At 40.2% G+C, this 23048-nt stretch overlaps 1 protein-coding gene across 3 annotated transcripts in view; it reads right to left on the bottom strand.

Moving 5' to 3' along the window:
- LOC126466320 (uncharacterized) overlaps positions 1-23048 on the bottom strand; it is a 597202-nt gene that overhangs the window by 32536 nt on the left and 541618 nt on the right. For all 3 annotated transcript variants that reach the window (XM_050096378.1, XM_050096376.1, XM_050096377.1), the window contains exons 3-6: positions 9198-9348; positions 7144-7196; positions 5549-5728; positions 529-736 (exon numbers count right to left, since the gene is read on the bottom strand). In XM_050096378.1, coding sequence (XP_049952335.1) covers positions 529-736; positions 5549-5728; positions 7144-7196; positions 9198-9348 — 592 coding nt within the window. The remainder of the gene's footprint in view (positions 1-528; positions 737-5548; positions 5729-7143; positions 7197-9197; positions 9349-23048) is intronic.

Genomic DNA, 23048 nt, shown 5'->3' with positions numbered 1-23048 from the left:
ATACAACAAATAATTGAGAATGTAGGGTGCAAGTGCTACTCTGAGATGAAGAGGTTGCACAGGAGAGGAATTTGTAGTGGGCCACATCAAACCAGTCAGAAGAATGTTGACACAAAAAAAGAAGAGTGAGTTCCCTGATGATCCATTTTTCTCAGTTAACTCTCTAATAAGCCTTGGGAGTGTGCTTTACCTCAGATAACTTTTCTGAATGAGGTTACTGAAATATAAATTTTACTAATATATACATTTTAATTCTGAGGACTCACATCTACAGTATCAATTTCAAGAATAATATATTCATTATGCATTTTTTACAACAAACGCACAATCAAAATATTTTTCGTTTGCTGAACAAAACTTAAAATTCAGAAACTCATACAACTAATATTAAGTTTCCAGAGTCCTTTTGAATATTACTTAAATACAACAGAAACACTCAATCTGCCAATTGTGCTCTGACCCTCAAAACTACAGTCATGTTGTTACTCTTAATTTTTCTTCTTATGAAATTCATTCCAGGATAATTACCTGATTTTAAATCACGTGGTTCTCTCCCAAAAGGATGATCCTTTATTTCACTGTACCAATGATCAACAGGCTCTCTCCCAGTGACTTTGTGAGCTCCACTAGATGACCAACTGCAGAAAATGTTTTCTCCATAATCAGAGTTTTGTCGATGTTCTGAGTGACCTTTCTGGGCAAGATGCTTGGCCCATTCTTCACTGTATTTACACAGCTGTAGGAGGAAACAGTGAAACCTTTAGCAGCAATAACAAATTTGACTGGGAGACAATGCAAATTTCAGAAGGAGGCTGGTGTGTACAGAATTATTCATTTTCCCCTGAACAGAGTTGTGTGTCCGTAGATATTGGAAATTCTCTCTGCTCTTATGTAAAGGATATATTTTACTCCTTTTACTTCTCTAAATATTAAGCTCAGAGGTTTACTTTACTTGACAGAACATTGCTTTACTTCATTTACATATTGACAAAGCCTGTATAATCAAATAAGTCAGGGACTAAATCAAAATATTTTCAGTTAACTTAGTAACTTATGTGACAAACACAAGGAGTAGAATGAGGAAAAAAGATGCAAATATTTGATCAGATGGAGAAAATATAAGTTACCTTACCAGAAGAGTAGATGGGTGGTAGAAATCAAAATTCGCTAGAAACATGTCCTCATAGCTTCATTCTACAGCACAGATACTGATGATAAGTGCAAATAATGACAAGTTGCTTCTGTGTTATTAGCTGATCAAAATATTATTTCACCTGAGAGTGATGGTGTTTTGATTGGCTTATTGTGATTTTTTTTATAAAGATATCTGAAGAGGACATGCTGAACCACTTGGTAGTATATGCACAACTGTCTTCGAAGTATTCACAATATGTGTTTTCCTTGATTACCACAGTAATTGTTTACTGTGACATCACCTCATGTTTCCTTTAATGCCCATAGGAGAGCAAGTGCAACAATATCACAGCCAGCAAATACATGCTTTCTCTAGGTCCCTCTGTATTGTCAATATACCATCAGTCTGTTTTTGAGGCATCTTTGTTATAAGGTTTATGACAGTCTTAATACCGTAAGTGGCGTCTTGTTACCAGTGGCTGTATAAATATTTAGGAAAATGGCTGTCATTGTTATGAAATATGCATGTTATGATTAATAAATATGTTTCATGAAAAGAGGCTGGACTAATTTCCTTTGTCATTCTGTGAACCTATGTAAAGCTGAAAATGGTAATGTATGTTAGATTGCACAGCCGTGTCACAATATGTTTCCAGACAGAAGGCAGCACAGTCGTGCAACATCTGCTGCTGCTTACCATCATATTCCTGAGACAGAGTCTGTAGTGCTTTGAACAGTGGAAGGAGATATACCAAGACCTAGTTGTACACATAACAGAAGGACCACATTCTGTAGGCTACTGATCAAGATCAAGCCAAATATCAGTACACAACTTCTTGTCATCGCACATAATACATCTTACGGTACTACAGAGAGGGTATTTCATGGTACTTTCAAATACAAGGGTTGGAACTTTAATAGTGGCAACTATTTATTTACAGCTCATACAAAATATATACACGTTTCAAAATTTTACTCACCTTCAAAGTAGTCACCAGCACTGTGTATAACCCATTTCCACCAATGTGGAAGTCTTAAGATACTCTTAGCAGTGCCAGTTGTGTTGACAGTTTGAGTGGTGCAGCCTATTGCCAGACGAATATGTAGCAGTTCTGGAGTGAATGCCATGATGTATTTCCTTCAGTTTAGAAATCGAGTTGAACTCACGAGGGCTTAAGTCAGGGGAGTGCAGTAGGTGGTATAGCACTTAGCAGCCCCATCAGTCAAACAAATCATTAACAGCTTGCACTGTATGTGCTTGAGCATTGTCCTGCAAAATGATGGTCAGGTCCTGCAGAAAGTGTCATCACTTCTGTCTCTAAGCTGGTCACAGGCTGTGTTCCATAAATGAACAGCGCAGAGAAATAAATAGATAAATAAATAAATAAATAGTTGCCATTATTAAAGTTCCAACCCTCGTATTTGTGTCAGATTCGATCTATACAGCAACTTTCACCTGCTGTTAACCAATGATACAACTACTTTCCACCAGTGATTTATTGCCCTATCTGCTGGTCCATGGTCCAGTCTCATTTTGAGATGAGACAACATTTGGAAGAGATGGAATAGCATATTTCCCTGACTGACAATTAATTATTGGCAGATGAAAATTATCATGGTAAAATATTGTGAAAAGGAAAATTGCTACTCACCTTACAGAAGAGATGCTCAATCGCATACAGACACAACAAAAACTCAGTGTGTGTGTTGTGTTTATGAGAGTGTGTATGTGTGCATTTGTCGTCTAATTTTGACAGAGGCCTTACTGGCCAAAAGCTATATTTGTGACAGTCTTTTTGTTGTGCCTATCTGCGACTCACCATCTCTACTACATGGCGAGTAGCAACTTCCTTTTCACAATGTTGTCACATTCCATCCTGGATTTTCCATTATCATCATACAATTGAATTAGACACCAGTTGCAGTTTGATGCGTGGACTGGTACTACTCAGAACTGTCTGTGGTAAGTTCATGTGCTTTACTAGTTCATCTTATAGGTGCTACTTAAAATGTCTATTCACAACACACTTCCAGGTTAGCTACAGGATGCGCCCCTGAAAATACATGAAAGCATGTGGTTTGTGCATAATGGAGCTCCAACACATTTCAGTCACTTTGTTATAGATACACTGAATGATATCACCCATGATGCATGGATAGGTGGGAAATTAATGGATCCATTATGTGCACCTTCTCCCAGAGCTGGCCATTCCAAAGCAGTGATGCTTTATATACATATCTTGAAAGTTCGAAAAAACATTTTCCATTGTTGAAGGATATTTGAAAAGGTGGAATCAGACAGGCACTATATCCCAAACCTAGTCTGCAAACAAATTTCCTGCAGCCTATCCTCTCACAGCCCCGGCTCACTTACCACCACAAGAATCACCTACAAAGGAGCACCCATTGTCAACCACTACCACACTGGGCTTAAAAAATTGAACAATATCCTTCACCAAGATTTTGATTATCTATCATCATGCTCTGAAATGAGGCACATCTTACCACATATCCTTCCCACACTCCTCAAGTGGCGTTCCATTACCCACCCAACCTACACAACATCCTAGTTCATCTCTATGCCACTTCCTTTTCCAACCTGTCTCCATAGGTTCATACCCTTGTGGCAAACCTACTGCAAGATTTACCCAATCCACACATCCAGCACTTCCTGCTCTAGACCTGTTAAGGCCTATCCTGTCTGAACAGAGGCAGAGCTACCTGTGAAAGCAGCTATGTCATATATGAACAAAACATATTTAACCAGATTTTGTAGATGACATAAATCTGGGATTACAATAATTTTGTGGTGCGTACGTTTAGTGGTCGCCATTAACATGTATGTGTATTTACTTCATGAGAAACTACAGAGTGGTTTGCTATTTTACACAGGGTGTACAACCTAGAGATCAGAAACTTTACTTAACCAGTTCACTCCCCCCCCCACCCCCCCAGTTACTGCTACCCTCCTGCAACTAATGTACCAGTGGTAAAAAACTTCTACCACCCGAATTCAAAATGGGTATGTCCAAGTTGAGCATTTCCAAATAGCCTCTGTTAATAAATAGCTGGAGTTATTGTACAATATTTTTTAAGGAGGACGTAACAATGAATAATAAAAGAAAATATTTCCAATTTTTAAAATCATAAAACAGAATGGCAGGGTCACTGCCTAATTTCAGGAGGTAAACTTCTTGTATTAATGATACAAAGAAATTAAGTACAAGAAACTATCCCAGTTTGCAGCTAAACCTTGGGGAAAAGAGAAGGATAGTTTGGTGAAGATTAGAAAAGTAGGGCATGCCACTCTCAAGAGAACTATATACAAACTGGGTGACCAACTTTGTTCACCTTTCACGTGACTGTAGTACAAACTTAGATGTAGAAAATACTTTTGAAGCATTTATGCGAATTGAGATTTGAAGTTTTATGATCCTATTCAGTACCATGAGAAAAGTAGCTGTGGAATAGTGCATGAGATTATGTGCAACTGGCTGAATTGGCAGAATGCAAGTCTGCCCATGCTGCACTCAAGTCTAATCTTCCACCAAACACTTACATCACCACAATGAATTACATTTCTTCAGAATGGAAAAGCAACAGCAACAACAACAATAATGAAAACAATATGAATAATGGTATCATAGTGGTACATTCATGGCAAGATATAATAAAGATTCTTTATAAAAATGAACCTTTATTCATGCACAAATCACAGTGAAGTGATACTGTTCTATACCTGCTTTGAGTAATGTACAATGTATTAGTAATTCTTTCGGAGCATCAACGGAAAGTAGCTGTGTCCACTATTTGTGGAATGGGCTGTGGTTGGCAACTTTCCTACCTGTTGCATTACAGAATATGTCATTTCAATGTTAGAATTGGTCTATTTGCTAGTGAACCACTCAGGAGACTTGTTTATTTCTGTACACTGCACAGATTCATTTAGTGTGTTTTAAAAATGGAGCCATTACCATGACCTCCAACAACAACTGAAGAATAATAACAAAGAATGACAAGTCTCAAATGCAGTAGGGGCTAACATCTAGTCTATTGCCTCAGCCAGTAATGCTGATGCTATAGATGCTCCCATATGATATTCAACAGGCTTTGATTTCTCAAAAAATGTTAAAGAAGTGCATTGTATTAGGACAGAAATAGTTACACATAAGTACCTACTACTGTCACGTGAAAGATGGGCAAAATGAGTTACACATTGCACACATGCCTCACATAAGTTTTTCTCAACGGAATTTTCCTTTGATACAATCTTTCCAGTTTGGTAGATGAATGTCATCCAGCCAACAATGCCACAAGACTACTTTAAGCATTTCATATTAGTGAATAAGTATTTTTAATCAGTTTTGCCAGCAGGATTGATTTGCCTTCTTTTATTTGAAGGAGTTAAAATCACCTTCTTGCTTAGCCTCAAGGGTGGAACACCATGCTTCTCTCTGTACTCATTATGGGCATTAAGACAATCTGTTGCAAAATCAGCATCACTTTCCATAGATTCAGTTGATGCTGCACCATTTGTTGTTGGACTAACAGGCTTCAATCTTGATTTCAGTAAACTCAGCTGTGTTTCAGCTTTCTGTAACAAAATTGATGATAGTATTAATTGTGTCATAATTCACATCATATATATTTGCTTCTGTCTTATACATGCACTACCTGATCAAAAGTATCCGGGCAGCCCTCTGTAATGTGAAATTGACCAGCAGATGTCTTGAGGGATGGAACCACCAGTATAAGGATGCAGCAAGTGTTGTGTTGTCAGTAGAGTAGCAGTAACAACAGACTCGGTCAGTCAGGAGAGCTACGTGACCTTGAACTTGGACTAGTCACTGGGACATTTCAACCACACTAAATCTGCACAAGTTTATTGTTGTGATGTGATTGTGAAGTGGAAATATGAAGGAACAACCATAGCTAAACCACAACCACGCAGACTACATATACCGATGGACAGCGACTGTTTAGCGCTGTGAAAGTGGTTGTAAAAGATCGCATGAAATCAGTGGAAAGAATCACTCACGAGTACCAAACTGCTGCAGAAATCCAGCTAACACAATGACTGTGCATAGCGAGTTAAAAACAGTGGGGTACAGTGGTCAAGCAGTGTGTCACAAGTCGCACATCTCTGTAGTCAATGCTAAGTGACGCTTGAGGTTGTGTAAAGAGCAGCACCACTGAACAGTGGTTGAAATGATTGATTGGGAGTGATGAGTCATGCTATAACTTGTGGCAATTTGGCAGAAGGGTTTGGGTATGTCGGATACCTGGAGAACATTAACTGCCATCATGTGTATTGCCAACAGTGAGGTAAGGAGGAGACGGTGTAATGGTATGGGAACATTTTTCATTGTTAGGTTATGGTCTTCTTATTGTGCTTAAGAAAATACTAAATGTGAAAGGATATGACCACTTTTTATAGCATTGTGTACTGCGTATAGTAGAGGAACAGTCGGGAGATGATGATAGTTTGTATCAGTGTAACAATACACCCTGGAAGGCAATAATTGGTGGACAATATCAATCCTATAATGTACTAGCCTGCCCAGAGTCACAGCCTGAATATTGAGCAATTGTTAAAATGAGTTAGAATGTTGACTTAGCTTCAGACCCCTGTGCCCAGCATCACTCTCCTTCTCTAGTTTCAGATCTTGACGAAAAATGTACATTCCTCCACAGACATTCAGGCACCTAATTGAAAATGTACCCAGCAGAATTTAAGCTATCATAAAAGCAAAGGGTGAACATACCCTATACTACTGTTCACTAATAGGTGTCCGGATACTTTTGATTACATAATGTATTAAAAGAACTAAAGTAGGCCAAACTTCATTGCCTTTTACTGAAATATTGCAGATGTTTACAAACTGTATATGGCTCCTTGATACCAGTCTACATTTTCATGTAGTCATGAGCTGTACTGCACAGAAAGCACAGCAGTCAAATGCTATTTATATAACTACTAAAGTGTTTCTGCTTTAGTTGTAAATTTACCTTTGGTGAGGGAATATCTGGAGATACACTAGGAGAACGAAATTTTGAAGTTCCTGTAAAATAAAATACAGAGACACAGCTTTTTTAATTGCTTATGTAGAGGCCAGGAAAATACAGCAAGCTATGCATAATATACAAATGCGTAAGTACAGTACACAAATTGTTTGTAAAGATCTCTATGGCAACGGCTCTTCCTAGCTCTGAAGACGGCTATTGCTTTTTGCCTACAGCCATTTGAGTGTCACAATTGAAAACTGTCAAAAAGGTTGCTAGGTATCAGGGACTTTCTTACTCAGTGTTTACGACATATTTGTGTATGTAGATTCAGCAGTTTATGTAGGCATTTTCTGTGAAATATATTGTGAATACAGTTAGTAGGAAAGAAGTAATAAATTTAAATATCATGCACAATGTGGCAGTTTTTCGTGCATTTTAGTGTTCATGACGTCTTATATCCTGAACTGTGATAGGTAGATGGTTAGTATCCCCACAGTCATTGTTACCTAACAGTAAGGGATATGAGTACCATGTTGAACATACACACGTGCACTGATGAGCCAGAACATTCTGAGCACCTACCAAATAGTATGTCCACCTTTGGTACAGGTAACTGAGGCAACATGTCATGGCAAGGAACCCTTGAGGCTTGGTAGGTCACTGAAGAGAGTTGGCGTAACATCTGCACACCAAAGTCACCTAATTCCCATAAATTCTGAGGAGAGGGCAATGAGCTCTGATGCCACATTCAAACACAGCCCAGCTGTGTCCAATCGGGTTCCAATCTGGTGATTTGGGAGGCAAGCACATCAATTGGAACTCGTGACCGTGTTCTTCAAACCCCTCCATCACACTCTTGGCCTTATGACATGGTGCATTATCTCACTGAAAAATGCCACTGCTATCAGGAAACATGATCATCATGAAGGGGTGTATATTGTCTGCAACCAGTCTACAATACTCCTTGGACACCATGGTGCCATGCATGAGCTCCACTGAACCCAAGGATGCCCACATGAATGTTTCCCAGAGCATAAGAAGTTATTGGGTTCATCAGAGCATGCAATGCTCTGCCACTGTGCCAACGTCCAGTGTCAATGGTCTTATGGCCATTTCAGTCACAGTTGCCAATCTCTTGCTGTTATCACTGGCATATGCATGGTTTTGTTGGCTGCGGAGGTCCACTATTAGGAGTGTTCGGTGCACTGTGTGTTCAGACACACTTATATTCTGCCCAGCTTTAAATTATTATGTTAGTTACACCACAGTTTACCACCTGTCCTGTTTTACTAGTCTGCCCAACCTACGATGTCTGACATCTGTAATGAGGGGTGACCACCCAACCCCATGACATCTGGACATGGTTTCTCCTTGGTATTGTCAAATGCTGAAGACACTCACCACAGTACTCCTAGAACAACCGACAAGTTATGCAGTTTCTGAAATGTTCATCCCAAGCCTCCAGTGATCACAATCTGCCCTTGGTCAAAAACAGATAGATCATACACCTCCCCATTCTACAAACAGACAGCATGCTCACTGATTCTACATGCACCAAGTGTGTGTTTGACTAGCAGTCATTCCTCACCAGCTGATGATGCTATTGCCTGGACAGGTTTATATCAATATTAGGTCAGTTGTCATAATGTTCTGGCTGACCAGTGTACATACATCCATTTTTATAACATGTATGGAGTTAATAGAAAACCCACAGATGCAACATAGTGCATTTTTTTGAGTAATTTTGTAATTGATGCTTTCTCCCTATGTTTCTTATGTTAAGAATTTTAGTATGAATTATATGTGTTGCCACACAGCACAAATGAAAGGAACTGTCATCCCAAGAATTATTATGAATCACACAACCAGGCCAACATACACATCTGCTGATGAAAAGAATGGTAAGACTAAAAGATAATCAAAATCAGTGCCAGATATATATTTATGATAACCATATGTGCATGTAAAAATAATTGTGATGTGACTCATGTGCATGAAGGAAAACACACATGTAAAAGTACAAATACAAGGCTAGAAAATTAGGAATCATTCCATACCATTTTGCGAAGGTGTGCCAGGAAGTGAGGCAAGTAGATCCTGTGGCATTCCTTTGATAACATCTCTCTTTTCAGAAGTAATCACTTTTTGTGGACGGTGTCCCATGAAGGTCTCCACAGTCTCTCTTGTAACTGTTTCAAATTTTGGTTCCTTAAAAAAAACAGAAGCAACCACCATGAGGATCTCTGAATAAACCACCATAAGGATTTTTGAATAAACAGAAACATGGAAAAAGTAAAAAATACCATTAAATACTGATGCACTATGTGATCAAAAGTATCCAGGCACCCCCAAAAACATACTTTTTTCATATTAGGTGCATTGTGCTGCCACCTTTTGCCAGATATTCCATATCAGCAACCTCAGTGGTCATTAGACATCGTGAGAGAGCAGAATTGGGCACTCCACAGAACTCATGGACTTCGAACAGGGTCAGGTGACTGGGTGTCACTTGTGTCATATGTCTGTATGCGAGATTTCCACATTCCTTAACATCCCTAGGCCCACTGTTTCTGATGTGATAGTGAAGTGGAAATGTGAATGGACACGTACAGCACAAAAGCGTATAGGCCGACCTCATCTGTTGACTGACAGATACCGCCGACAGTTGAAGGGGGTTGTAATGTGTAATAGGCAGATGTCAATCCAGACCATCACACAGGAATTCCAAACTGCATCAGGATCCAGTGCAAGTACTATGACAGTTAGGCGGGAGGTGAGAAAACTTGGATTTCACGATCAAGTGGCTGCTCATCACAGTGGTAAATACCAAATGATGCCTTGCTTGATGTCAGGAGCAAAAACAATGGACAATTGAACATTGGAAAAATGTTGTGTGGAGTGATGAATCATGGTACACAATGTGGCGATCTGAAGGCAGGGTGTGGGTAAGGCGAATGTCTGGTGAACATCATCTGCCAGCATTGTAGTGCCAACAGTAAAATTCGGAGGTGGTTGTGTTACTGTGTCGTCATGTTTTTCATGGAGGGTGCTTGCACCACTTGTTGTTTTGCATGGCATTATCACAGCATAGGCCTACATTGACGTTTTAAGCACCTTCTTGCTTCCCATTGTTGAAGAGCAATTTGGGGATGACGATTACACCTTTCAACATGATCGAACGTTCATAATGCACAGCCTGTGGCGGAGTGGTTACCCAACAATAACATCCCTGTAATGGACTAGGCTGTACAGAGTCCTGACTTTAATCCTATAGAACACCTTTGGGATGTTTTGGAATGCCGATTTTGAGCCAGGCCTCACCAACTGACATTGACATCTCTCCTAAGTACAGCACTCCATGAGAAATGGGCTGCCATTCCCCAAGAAACCTTCCAGCACCTGAGTGAACATATGCCTGCTAGAGTGGAAGCTGTCATCAAGGCCAAGGGTGGGCCAACACCATACTGAATTCCATCATTACTGATGGAGGGTGCCACGAACTTTCAAGTCATTTTCAGCCAGGTGTCCAGATACTTTTGATCACATAGTGTATGAAAGTAAATGTATTTCAAACACACAAATTCTGGTATTGATGGACATTGTTCAAAACTGTACCATTTGTGAGCATTATTATTACAATTATAGAAACATTTATTTACTTTAAAATGCTGAAAAATATGAACACTTTCATAAAAATTGCAGTGAAATATTGATGACTCACAAAACAGTATCAGCAGTATCATATTATCACATTTTTATTTCGCCTGCATACCATTCACCCTTATTGTAAGGAACACTTGTAAGAAGTCAAATGCTGTAAAGATTTCACAAGATGATAAATATGGCATAGGAGAGAGAATCACTGTGAAGATCTTAGAGAAGCAACATACAGCTCACTGTTAGGTGAAGAGTCTCATATATATGCACAGATGTAGAACAATAACAAAATTAGCAAAATCAATAATCCTTCGGGAATTTATGCTTTGTAGGTGTCCAACTGAAATATGATGACAGCCTTCTTTGTTAGATGTTTCTGCATCATAATTTAGGCTATTAAATTGCACATATATTCACATCTGATGCATTGACATCCTTGTACTATTTCTATTTGCTCCCAGATAAGGAAGGCACTTCTCTGGCTTGCTAGCAGTGCGACCAGCTTATCAAAGATGGTAACATCAATACCTTGAGTGGCTACTTTACTATTAATGTGTTACAGAATACCCCCAGCCAGAGAGTTTGATCAACCATATGCTTCACGCTTCCAGGAGTTACAGTTCCCCATCAAGGACAAATATTCTGCTCAGAACCACTTCATTCTGAGCAGCAGTTCTCATTACGTAAATCTGCAGCAATCTCATGTCTCAAACAGATTCTACCCGTATACTCATCGCCAGTGCCAATGATTGTTCTGGGACTTCTCCCAACACAGCCACTCAAGGCAGCCACTATCATTGTCTTTAAATTCTGTACAGCCCACTGCTGATTCTTATTTCAGTCTTCTCCTTTTTTTCCTAGTTCTATCCCATAGCTTCACAGATTGGAACGTTCATTTGAATTTGGCAATGTTAGTAGTCGATGGTGACTGGATGCATTCCCTGATACTGTACCCTTACTTACCCTCTCGCCCCTCACCCACCCCCCTCCCCCCCGCCCCACCCCAGGATGGAAACTGTGTACCCCAGCGATTGCATCTAGTGTTTCAAATCGTGGAAGTGGTCTGCTAACACATGCAGCTATCCCTCCTATCTCCAGTGCTTATTTCAATACTCCATATCTTTTAATTTTTGTTCCTCTCATTTGTCAGTCCCTCAAGCTGAAATCTTTTTCCCACTGTCTTAATTTGCTTTTATCATCTTTATTAATCACAGCAACTCCTACTATGCCTTGAACAATATTGTTGTGCAGTCCAGAATTGTGTCAGTCAGTTTTTTTTGCAGCTATAACACTAACAAAACGTAAGTTATCCAGTTAAATGCTGTCCATATCAGACCCAATATTTGCGGGTATAAATGCGGTTGGTATCCCTGCAGACGCCCGTGTTTAACGTGTAGCTGCAGGAAGTTTCACTGTTGTATGTCTGTTCATTATTGTTCAGTGCTGTATTGAGTAGAACGTTGTGTCGCGCAGTTTGCGAATTTCATGATGGTAGAGATAGAGGAGCAACACATCCACATTAAATTTTGCGTGAAACTCAAGAAAATCCTTACAAAGACACCAAATGATGCAGGGAGCCTATGGTAATTAATGCGTGTGAAATCACATGGGACTTAACTGCTAAGGTCATCAGTCGCTAAGCTTACACACTACTTAACCTAAATTATACTAAGGACAAACACACACACCCACGCCCGAGGGAGGACTCTAACCTCCGCCGGGACCAGCCGCACAGTCCATGACTGTAGCGCCTTAGACCGCTCGGCTAATCCCGCAGGCCAGAAAATTGGTATCGATAGAACACTGAACCATTGTAAAACCTGAAACGAGTGATAAACTGATAGACTGGAAGATCACCTGGATGCCACACTATTGGTATGCCGGTAGAACAGAAACCGGTGAGAATCCAAGTATTTGCGATTCTCGTGTCGACACTCTAAGTTACAAAGGAAACTCAGTGACTTCGATTCTGGACTCTTGGTGGAAGGAATGAGGGCATGACTCGTGTAACAATATTCGGCCAAAAGCAACAGCACCTGTAATTCAACTGAGGAATATGATGGGGTGAATCATCAGTGGCACCAGCATAAGGGGAACAAAACGTCGGACATTTGTGTCCTCGTTACAACGAAAAGTCAAAGAACCATTTCGGATGGCTTCTGAATTCTAATCACACAATCGCCATCCTGCTGGGATGTACCACCCACATATGTGTTGTCGCTTGCTTTCCCCACATTCCCTCCAGCAAGAGAAGCGCTGCTTAACGGGTTCACGACGGCAGGGAACCAAACATGGTTGCACCCGTTCACGATTTTACTTTGAGCGATTCCTTAAAGAATCGAACAGCAATATACAAAACATCTCCAGGCGTCAGCTTACGTTACAAATGAGTTAATGTGTTAAACATTTGAATGTTAAGCATTTAAGCGAGAAAGAGCTTAGAAAATGTTTGAAATTATGTTTAAAGTTTGCTGGAAGTCGCCAGGTGCTCTCATTATCAAGCACTGGATGAGCATATTCGAGGAAATTTGGGCTTAGTGAGGTAATGCAGCCATATGACATACTGGGTGGTCAGGAGAGTCAGGAAAGCGTATAAGGATGTTGTAGAGTGGGTTATGCTGAGGAATTACTGTTGAGAAAAAGGAGGAATTATTGATAAGAAAAAGATTCGATACGGTGGACTGTTTCAGAGTTATTTAGCACTGAAGTTGACCAATCATGTCATAGCGCGTGCAAATTCAAGAGGTCCGGTAGAAACGGTGTCATTTACCCTACGGGAACAACGGCCATCAATTGTATCTGGCGGGGCGCTTGAATTTGGGCGCGCAACGGCCTGATTGACTAACTTCAATACTAATTAATTCGGAAACGGTGCGACGTATCGAATCTTTTTCTTAATAATAGTTTCTCAGCACTACCTACTCTGCAACACCCTTACAAGCTTTTCTGACTATTCTTGACCACCCCGTATACACAGTTTCTAACTATTAATAATTGTAGTTTCTAACTATTAATAATTGTCTTACTACAATTGGAAGGAAAATCAGCATTGGCCGTATTTTGTTGTTTTATTGTCAGAGTTTGTGATCGCTCTAAGCTTGTGGTTATGGCTTGATACCAGTGCCTACCAATTTTAATTGTATTTTACAGCACTGAGGATGGTCACTAAGTGACCGAAAATCGATTTTGCTGACAATAAAATTGTCTTACTGCTTTAAATCTTTAACATACGATCTGAGCACTATGGGACTGACATCTGAGGTCATCAGTCCCCTAGAACTTAGAACTACTTAAACCTAACTAACGTAAGGGCATCACACACATCCATGCCCGAGGCAGGTTTAGGCAGGATTCGAACCTGCGACCGTAGCGGTCGCGCAGTTCCAGACTGAAGCGCCTAAAACCGCTCGGCCTTTCTAAATTCGGTCAACGGTTATATGAAATATTGAAAATAAAATTTCTGTTGTTCCACAAGCCTTTGGATAGGCGAACTGCGACATCGAACCGTGTTATCCGGTTAGTGGTAAGTATGTTATTACAGTACTGGGACACAACAAGACCCAACTGTACACGTGTAAGCGAAGGCTATTGCGAAAAATGTGAGCGTAAGTAATAATTGTGTGTTTCTGCTGTATGTGAAGTGGCTTTTTGCTACTAAATTCGGACGACTATGAGCGAGAGGTAAGTATCGTATCAGACAGTAGCGACCATCGCCAACGTCGTTTAAAAACGATTGCTCACCCTGATTAAGTTAAAACCATCTGTGAGATGACAATGATGTTTGTGCATTACGTCATATGTGAAAAAGTTTATTAATGTGCTTTGTGATGAACAATATTTTTGCCCCCTGCTTCGCCCCGTAAACAAATAGTTCACACATATACTGGGTTTAACGACAACTGTTTACAATGTGCCACAGTGGTGGTGTAGGAGGTGTCGAGACATAAGACACTTGTCTATCAAGCCGGGAAATAACCTCAAACTGGCCTACAGCGCATTATCGCCGCGCGAGATTCTGAAATTCCTCCTGTCCTCTTAGACCAGCGTCTTGGTCATCCACATATAAATTTTGTGAGTTTTATAGCTTAAAATTATTTAGTTTTTGCATAATGTTTGCAAAAGTATTTTTTTCTTTATTACCCTCTCAAAAAAGATTAACTTACTAACTTAAAATACTGCAGCGGCGTGAGAGGATATTCAACGTTGATGTGGCTCGCATGTGCTTGTAGTTTAGTTGGCTTTAGTAGGCCAATTCCGGGTTATTTCCCCGGGTTGATAGGCCTCAAGCGTCATTTAAACTGTTTGTCATTAGTTCTCCTTCACCACTGTGGAACGCTTTAAACAGCTGTCATTAATGCCCTCCATGCATTTCACACACACATTTAACAAGTTTCACACATGTTTGTACATACAGTACATGTCATTCGTGTCTCTAGCGAAATCCGCCCAGAAGTTTCATCTGAATTAAGAGCAGACGTGTAATGCAGTCAGTAACTGATTGTCGTTACGCGAAAAAGAACGGACGCTGCCAACTGTCAGATGCACCGCTGTTTTACACCACCCAACTGATGATATGGTATTACCTAAATCCAAAAAGTATTTCTCTCTCCTAGTGTCTGTCTCGTCGCATGGGCTGGCTCCGCTGTTTCTTCAACATTTCGCAATTTCATTTTATTTTAACTCTTTAACCATGTGCCCTTCTACCGCGACAGTTGTCAGTTAATGTGAGGCCCCCGTACACAATCAAACAATTTGTCAAACTTTACTAAGTTTGCCAAATATTTGACACTGTACGCGCTGCTTGACGTATTTGTCAAACGCAGGGCGTGTTTTTGAAATATTTTGACTGACAAAAAATTTTACGAGATGGCGGATATTATTTGTGTTTATGTTTCGCCGCATATGTTTGCTGAAAATGAGTTTTATTACAATTTATCTCCCTCTATCGTGAGTTTCCACAACTATGGAAGCTACTATGAAGCATAAAAATGAAACAGCACTGGCTATTACCAAAATGGTAGAGATGTCTCACTTTTACTAGTCATATTACTAATTAGGTCTATGCAGGAAGAGGTTAAGAAGAAAATCGACAGGTACACACGAAATAAAAGTGGATGTGCAATAAAATTAAAAAAAATCTAAACTCCTTGTGTATTGCCCGGACAGTACAGTATGTGTGTTTCCACATTTTGCTATTTTAATAAACCGTCACTGATGACCAAGAAGAAGCTATACGAGCAAATCAGTCTACGAAAAAACAAAATTGTGTAACAGAAGCACGGCTTGTCTGATATATTACCTTCTGTACAGTTGCACACAATACACTAATATACCACCTAATCTTATACACAAGTTGTTAAACTTGCGAGTTAGTCGGTAATTCGTGACGTAAGAATGACGTTTTTGTGACTGCTTGAGAGGAAACCTTAGCGCAAAGTGCAGCTTGTAATTAGTTTTAAAATTTTTAACGTCTGCAATCCATTGTAAGCAAGTATCGCCCAAATACCATCAAGTGAGATCCCGGATTTTATTCATGCATGACAGTTTTCTCTAAGAGAGCCTCTTAATTGAGACTGAATATGCACCTGACATCCTCGATGCTTCCTTCCGCCCCTTATCTCGCACTTACCCCCACCATGAACGCCAAAACAAAGAGGGAACCTCTCGCTTCGTGAGTCGTGACGCTGAATCGAACATCTGACGTACGTTCATTGCATATTCATGCCATGAAAAGTTTACGTGGGGTTAGAGCGACACCCCCGGGATAACAAGCCCGTCCAGCAGTGTTAGTGACGTCACACTAAGCGGCCCATAGCCGACGCAGCAGTCCACGGACACCTCCGTACAGACGCGCCTGATGCTAACGATCTTCTGTCCGTCATACAGAAAGGAGCGAACTATAATTCGAACCAAAGACCAAATTAAATGTATTCTTGTAAACAGCATAAAGGTTCATAACGAAATACCGATTACATATACGGGCAGGAATAGGTTCTAGAACTCCTCTGAAAAGTGCTTATCTTCAGTACCAGAATGAACATCAAATTGTCAGGTTTTCTAAATAGAAAAGCACTTTGTTAGTAACAGACAGCAATAATGAGACTTGCAGTTGGTGATTTCTACGTGGAAAAGCTGTAGAGAGATTGAAAATGGCAAGTAAAGAGAGCCTCAGCCTTTTGCTCACATTCTTACATGTAATGCACTTGGTTGTTTTTCATTTCCTTACCTTTCATAACATTTTTAATATTGTTTCAAGAAGTGTATCTTCAATAGCAGAGTGAACTTCAAATTGTCAGGCTTTTCTTAAAGGAAAGAGCAGTCCCTTAGTATCATAGTGCAAGACAGAATCTTGTGTTCAGTGATGTCTATGTTAAAAGGAGAATATTTGATATCTATCTTTTGTGTCCATTCTTTATTACTGGGGATACACTTGTAAAAATTCTTGAAAAGAGCTGTCACCATGAACATATGAGTAAATTCACAATAGTCATGTGTTTTATGAGATAAAGCGAACTCTTGTTACCTTATTGTAAACGAAAGTTGTGAGGGTTTTGCTATGTATGACAGTATTTAAGATAATTTACTTTGAGTGTAATAGCTTGAAAAAGTCCTGCTGTCAGTTGGCATTTGTCACCACCTGTATGCGAGTTTTAAAGCTAAATAGTGTTCTGACAATTATAAAATAGTGGCAAAGTTCCTCAATCGATTAAACTTATTCCTGCCCGTATATGTAATCGGTATTTCGTTATGAACCTTTATGCTGTTTACAAGAATATATATAATTTGGTCTTTGGTTCAAATTATAGTTCGCTCCTTTCTGTATGACGGACAGAAGATCGTTAGCATCAGGCGCGTCTGTACGGAGGTGTCCGTGGACTGCTGCGTCGGCTATGGGCCGCTTAGTGTGACGTCACTAACACTGCTGGACGGCCTTGTTATCCCGGGGGTGTCGGTTAGAGGGACCGCTTACATCATCTGTCTGCACCGCATGGACAGAATACGTAAGATGATGTGACGATACTTATATTTATCCTTCGGTCGGAGATTATAAATACATACTCTGAGTCAGATTTACGTAACACGCACATTTCCCATCCGCTACCAAGTTCCTGCACCTCAAAAAAAGTACGAGGATCACCCAGAAAGTAAAGCACCACCTTTTTTGTCATCTAACAACAATGGTACGAATGCGAAATTTAGGTAAGCATTATTTTAAGTTGCCGGAGTGCGCGCGCAAAATTTTCCATTACCTCCGACAGAAAGCGTAGCTGCAGCAATGTTTCAAAATAGCGTCATTGAATTTCTCACTCTGGAGAAAGAAACTGTTGGGCATATTCACAAACGTATGTGGCAGTTTATGGAGCATCTGCAGTCGACAGAAGTACAGTTAGTAGCTGGGCAAAGAGGGTGAGGCCATTACGAGAAGGCGGTTCGGCAGAGCTCCAAGATTTGCAGCGTTGGAGGAGACCATCCAGGGGTGTCACACTTTACGAGACGCAGCTTGGTGATGTGCTCATTTGTTATGCCAAGGGGCAGCGTCATTAACTTCGTAGCATATGTGAACACATTAATCAAACTCAAGAAGTGCTTCCAGACACTTCGGCGCCATAACAACCCAGGTGATTGATTCACTATGATAGAGATCGGCCTCACACGTTTAAGAACTCCAGAACACATCACTAAACAGGACTGAACACTGTTGCCCTATCCATCCAACAACCCTGAACTAACTCCCTCAGACTTCCACTTGTGTCAGCCATTATGCCACTCGTGGAAGTAATTTTGAGGACGGCAGAGAGGTGACACGCACGCTGAAGAAAGGGCATCATGACCAGAGTAAGGAATGGTAGCCATAGGGCATACGCACCCTTGTGTCTCACTGGAGGAAGGTCACAGAATGGGAAGGTGATTACTGGAAAAATTGGGAGTATGGAAGAAACATCATTCTTTCTTGTGTGTACGTTTCACTGTGTTCAATCAACAATTGTTGAAGAAAAATAAATGTGGTGCATTACTTTCTGGCCAAAAATTGAGTCACGAAATTTTAACACAGGATGGCAGATGCAAGTACGAATCAAAACTACTAATGTTGTGTAGGTCGCCAACGCACCATTTTTAAACTGTGGAAACTTGGCGTCATGCGCTCCAGTTGGCTGTGGGATTGCCCTGTTGCCGTTCGTCGGTTGGCGTGCAGCGCTATGGTTGTCCGTTCACACCATAGACTTACTAAGTAAAAACTAGACCGCGCATTGGCGCTAGTGTCGCGTCCCCACATTGAACGTGGTAGAAGCCACCATTTGCAGGGAAACGGTGCGTAAACAGGGTTCGTTCGTGTGCTGCTTTTAATTGTAACAGTATAATGGAAGCAAAGACGAAGACGGAAACAATGTTACATTTCACAGGTCAGTCATTTCTGGTTGTTTGTTACTTTCTGTTACTTGTATATAGCATTTTCATGGAGAAATAATACATCATGAGCGTTTGTTTTTGTTTAGGTTTCCCCTTACAAATGATTTTCTAAATCTGAAATGGATAGTTGCTACTCGGAGAGAGAACTTCCAACCGACAGCAAATCATTTGCTGTGCTCTCTTCATTTTGAAGAGAATTGTTACATGGAAAATTATGTAAATAGACGTCAACTGAAGGACGGTGCTATACCGACAGTATTTGGATTTCCAACTCATTTGAAAAAGGTATAGTGTCCTGGAAATCGTGCAATATAGGCCTAGGTTAAATAGTGTGGAAATACTGTCAGTTTGTATAATTTTGACGTTCCTTTTCCAGGTTACCAAGGCAACCAAATATATATTAAGTATGAATCGTAGGTAGTTCGAATAACTGCGTTTAGATACTTAATCTGTGTTGTCAGGTGGTGATTATACTTCGTAAATGGTCAAATATTTGATTAAATGTTTGAAACTCAACCACTTTCAGAGGTGCTAACAGTGTTAAAAATTAATGTGCGAATGAAATTCCTACGGTATTTATTACAATTAATCATACCAAAATTCGAGTGTGGACAATACTGTGCCAAACAAAAGTAAGCGTGCAAAATGTGCACAGTAGCCGGCAAAAAGCAAACGGACCTGACAGGAAAATTACGTGAATTAAATAATAATCGTACTGTCTGCTACTTTAAAATCTTCATGTAATTATCTAATGCAAATAACTCTATGTAAACTCGCTTCACCTTGTCAGGAAAGAGCCTTACATTCTTAAATTTAGCGTCTCTATGCAGACGTATTTCGGAAATTAGGAAACTTCTTTCATTTAAGTATACTTTTCAAAGAGACTCGAATACTCAGTACTTTTTTAAACAAACATGTGTTTAATTTGTGCTTCAATTTGCTCTTGTTGCGTCTCATACGTCAAATCACAACCCTAGTACTAAGATTCATCCCTGCAAATGGCGGCGATCAGCTGCTTCAATTGGGGGACAGTTGCCTCGCTTCCCCGCTACGGCGTGGTAGGGGCTTGGTTCACACATACAAACGTCCCTCGCCCCGTCAATGCCCAGACGCCTTGGATACATCGCGATCTCCGGCAGGCAAAGTATTCGCGGTCATGCGTTGTCCAGAGCATGCGGCAACAGGGCAATCCCGCGGCCAATCGGAGAGGGTGGCGCCAAGTCTCCGTAGTTTAAAAATTGTGCGTTGTCGACCTACACAACATTAGTAATATTCGTTCCTACTGTCATCGGCTATCCAGAGTTAAAATTTCGTGACAATTTTTCTCCACTCTGTATTTGCAACTGTAATGATGAATCAAATGCCACACCATGAATAATGGGGAAAATGACGTGGAAGTCAATATGGAATGCCCTTGGATACTACTTGTTACTATGGATGGAGAAGTTGATATTACTATTTCTGTGCTAAGGGCGTTTCATTGGTGGACCACACATCAAAGAAATTTTGTAGGTGGCTCGCACGTTTGCCACAGAGTTGATTTTTGTACCATTGAGTTGATTTTCGTTCTTTTAATGTGTGTTCACATTACTTTAACTTTTTTTAAGATTTGAAAAATAATAGATTATGACCAATTTAGCGGAGTTTGTGATTAATTGGATAAATGAAATGAGAAATTTTGTAGATTAACAGGATACAAGAAACCACAGGATATTTATAAGACATGGACGAAATAATAAGCTTCACAACAAAGTAGATATTCGTTCATAGATAAGGATAGAAAACTGGCAAAAAATGGTTATAAGAACGAAGAATTTCGTGGATTCACTAAGAGGTTCATGAGGATTAGAAGACAAAACCATCAGATCAATCGAGACTTATAGATGCGGTAAAAAAAAAAAAAAAAAAGTATTGAAGGACTGCTTTTTGCAGTATGCAACCAACGAAGAGATTATAACAAGAAATAGCGATCTTTCGTTTAAGCTACTGTTTATTCCCTGGCTAGATACGACACACAGTTTGAGGTGTTCATACAGCGTAATGTGCAGCGCGCTAGCTCGCAAGACAGGGAGAAAGATTAACGGTGGATTAACGACCGTAGTCTGTTACACTGGCCAGCCTGAGAATGGTTTCTAGTCGGTTTTGCACGCTCGTTTAGGCAAATGCTGCTCTGGTCCCCACACTCCGCCTCAGAGTATACGATACACAAACTGAATACTTAAAATAAGATTACATGCAGAGCGACATTTACACTACCCATAGACAGAGACGCATATGACTGCTCCCTTAGATTACCTTGACGACTGTGGCCTTAGGAAAAACATCCATCTACAAAGTTAAATAATAAAATTTGCTAATTTCTGAAAAAAGACACCTTACTGTACAAGATAAATACTAGAGAAAAGGAAGAAAGAATTACATATTGTGTACCTGCATAAATAGACACGCTTGACTAAGTCATTCTGTCTAGTAGAATAAACACAGACAAAAAGAATAAAAATGTATTCCAACTGTATTTTGTTTTAAAAGTAAGGTGTGGAAAGTAACGAATTAACCGTTTGTTCTGATAAGATGAACGCAAAAATGATTACCTGCCTTGGAAAAGACTTCAGTGCAGCGAGCAACTGATGCTGTAAATAAATGTAAACCGAACTGGCTCCTACTGGTGTTCTGCTACAGCTCTATGGAAAAGCGTTTCCTATGTAACACAATGATGTCATCTCATAAGGTTTGGCAAGATATATACCATTTTTTGACACTAAACTGGGAGATGAACTCGTTGAGTATTTGAAAGAAAAGAGTCTTGATTTTTCATTACAAAGCTTAAACCAAGAACATTCACATTTCAGTTTTGCTCAGAGCAAAGTTATATATATAGCAGAGTATATATGGAATCTGCTCCCAAACCTCTGCGTCGATTTCAACCAAGTTTGGTACAGTAAAAGCATGCCTCGCGAGTATCAGCTTTGTGGGATTTATAACCTCCTAGCTCCAACAGGAGTAGAGATACGGCAAAAACGTGTTTTTTCAGCCCCTGGCATATGGGCTCCACTTCATGATACGTATTTTGTGCAGAAACAGTACGCATTTGCCAAATCAACCTGCTTCGCAGTGCAGCCTACATGTAAGAGGCAACAAACGGTTTTCTGGGCTGCAGCATGTAGGTTCCCCTGCATGAGAGGTGTGTTGGTTGAATAGTACTGACCTGCTTCATTGAACTGTATTTCAGAGGATACATATGCACAAAGTATGTTGATGGGGAAGTTGAGATATACAGAGGAAGGGTTAGACAGATAGAGCGGGGGGAGGAGCTGGACAGAGAGAGAGGAGTGAGGGAACAGAGAGAGAGAGAGAGAGAGAGAGAGAGAGAGAGAGAGAGAGAGGGAAAACTTATGCGAGTGAAGTTGCAGCGAAAAGTCTAGTCTGGTAATAAAAAAAAAAAAGGGTGAATGGAGTTGAGTGATGTGATTTCAGTTTACGAAATCCAGATCCCACAGCTGTTCTTGGTAAAGTGTAGTTAGATAAATTTTTCGTGGTTTTGAAAAAACTGAAGGGAATATACCACCTTTTGCAATACGAAATTTTCGCATTTCAACACTTGTGTTGACATTTGTTTCTTACAACAGATGAAGTGCAAGGTATGGCTATAAAATTTGTTTAATGACTCCATGATCCGGCCGGCCGAAGTGGCCGTGCGGTTAAAGGCGCTGCAGTCTGGAACCGCAAGACCGCTACGGTCGCAGGTTCGAATCCTGCCTCGGGCATGGATGTTTGTGATGTCCTTAGGTAAGTTAGGTTTAACTAGTTCTAAGTTCTAGGGGACTAATGACCTCAGCAGTTGA

Source organism: Schistocerca serialis, chromosome 1, assembly GCF_023864345.2.
Source record: "Schistocerca serialis cubense isolate TAMUIC-IGC-003099 chromosome 1, iqSchSeri2.2, whole genome shotgun sequence".
Taxonomy (NCBI): domain Eukaryota; kingdom Metazoa; phylum Arthropoda; class Insecta; order Orthoptera; family Acrididae; genus Schistocerca; species Schistocerca serialis.
The sequence above is the reverse complement of the archived record's forward strand: the minus strand, read 5'-3'. Positions and strand labels throughout refer to the sequence as shown.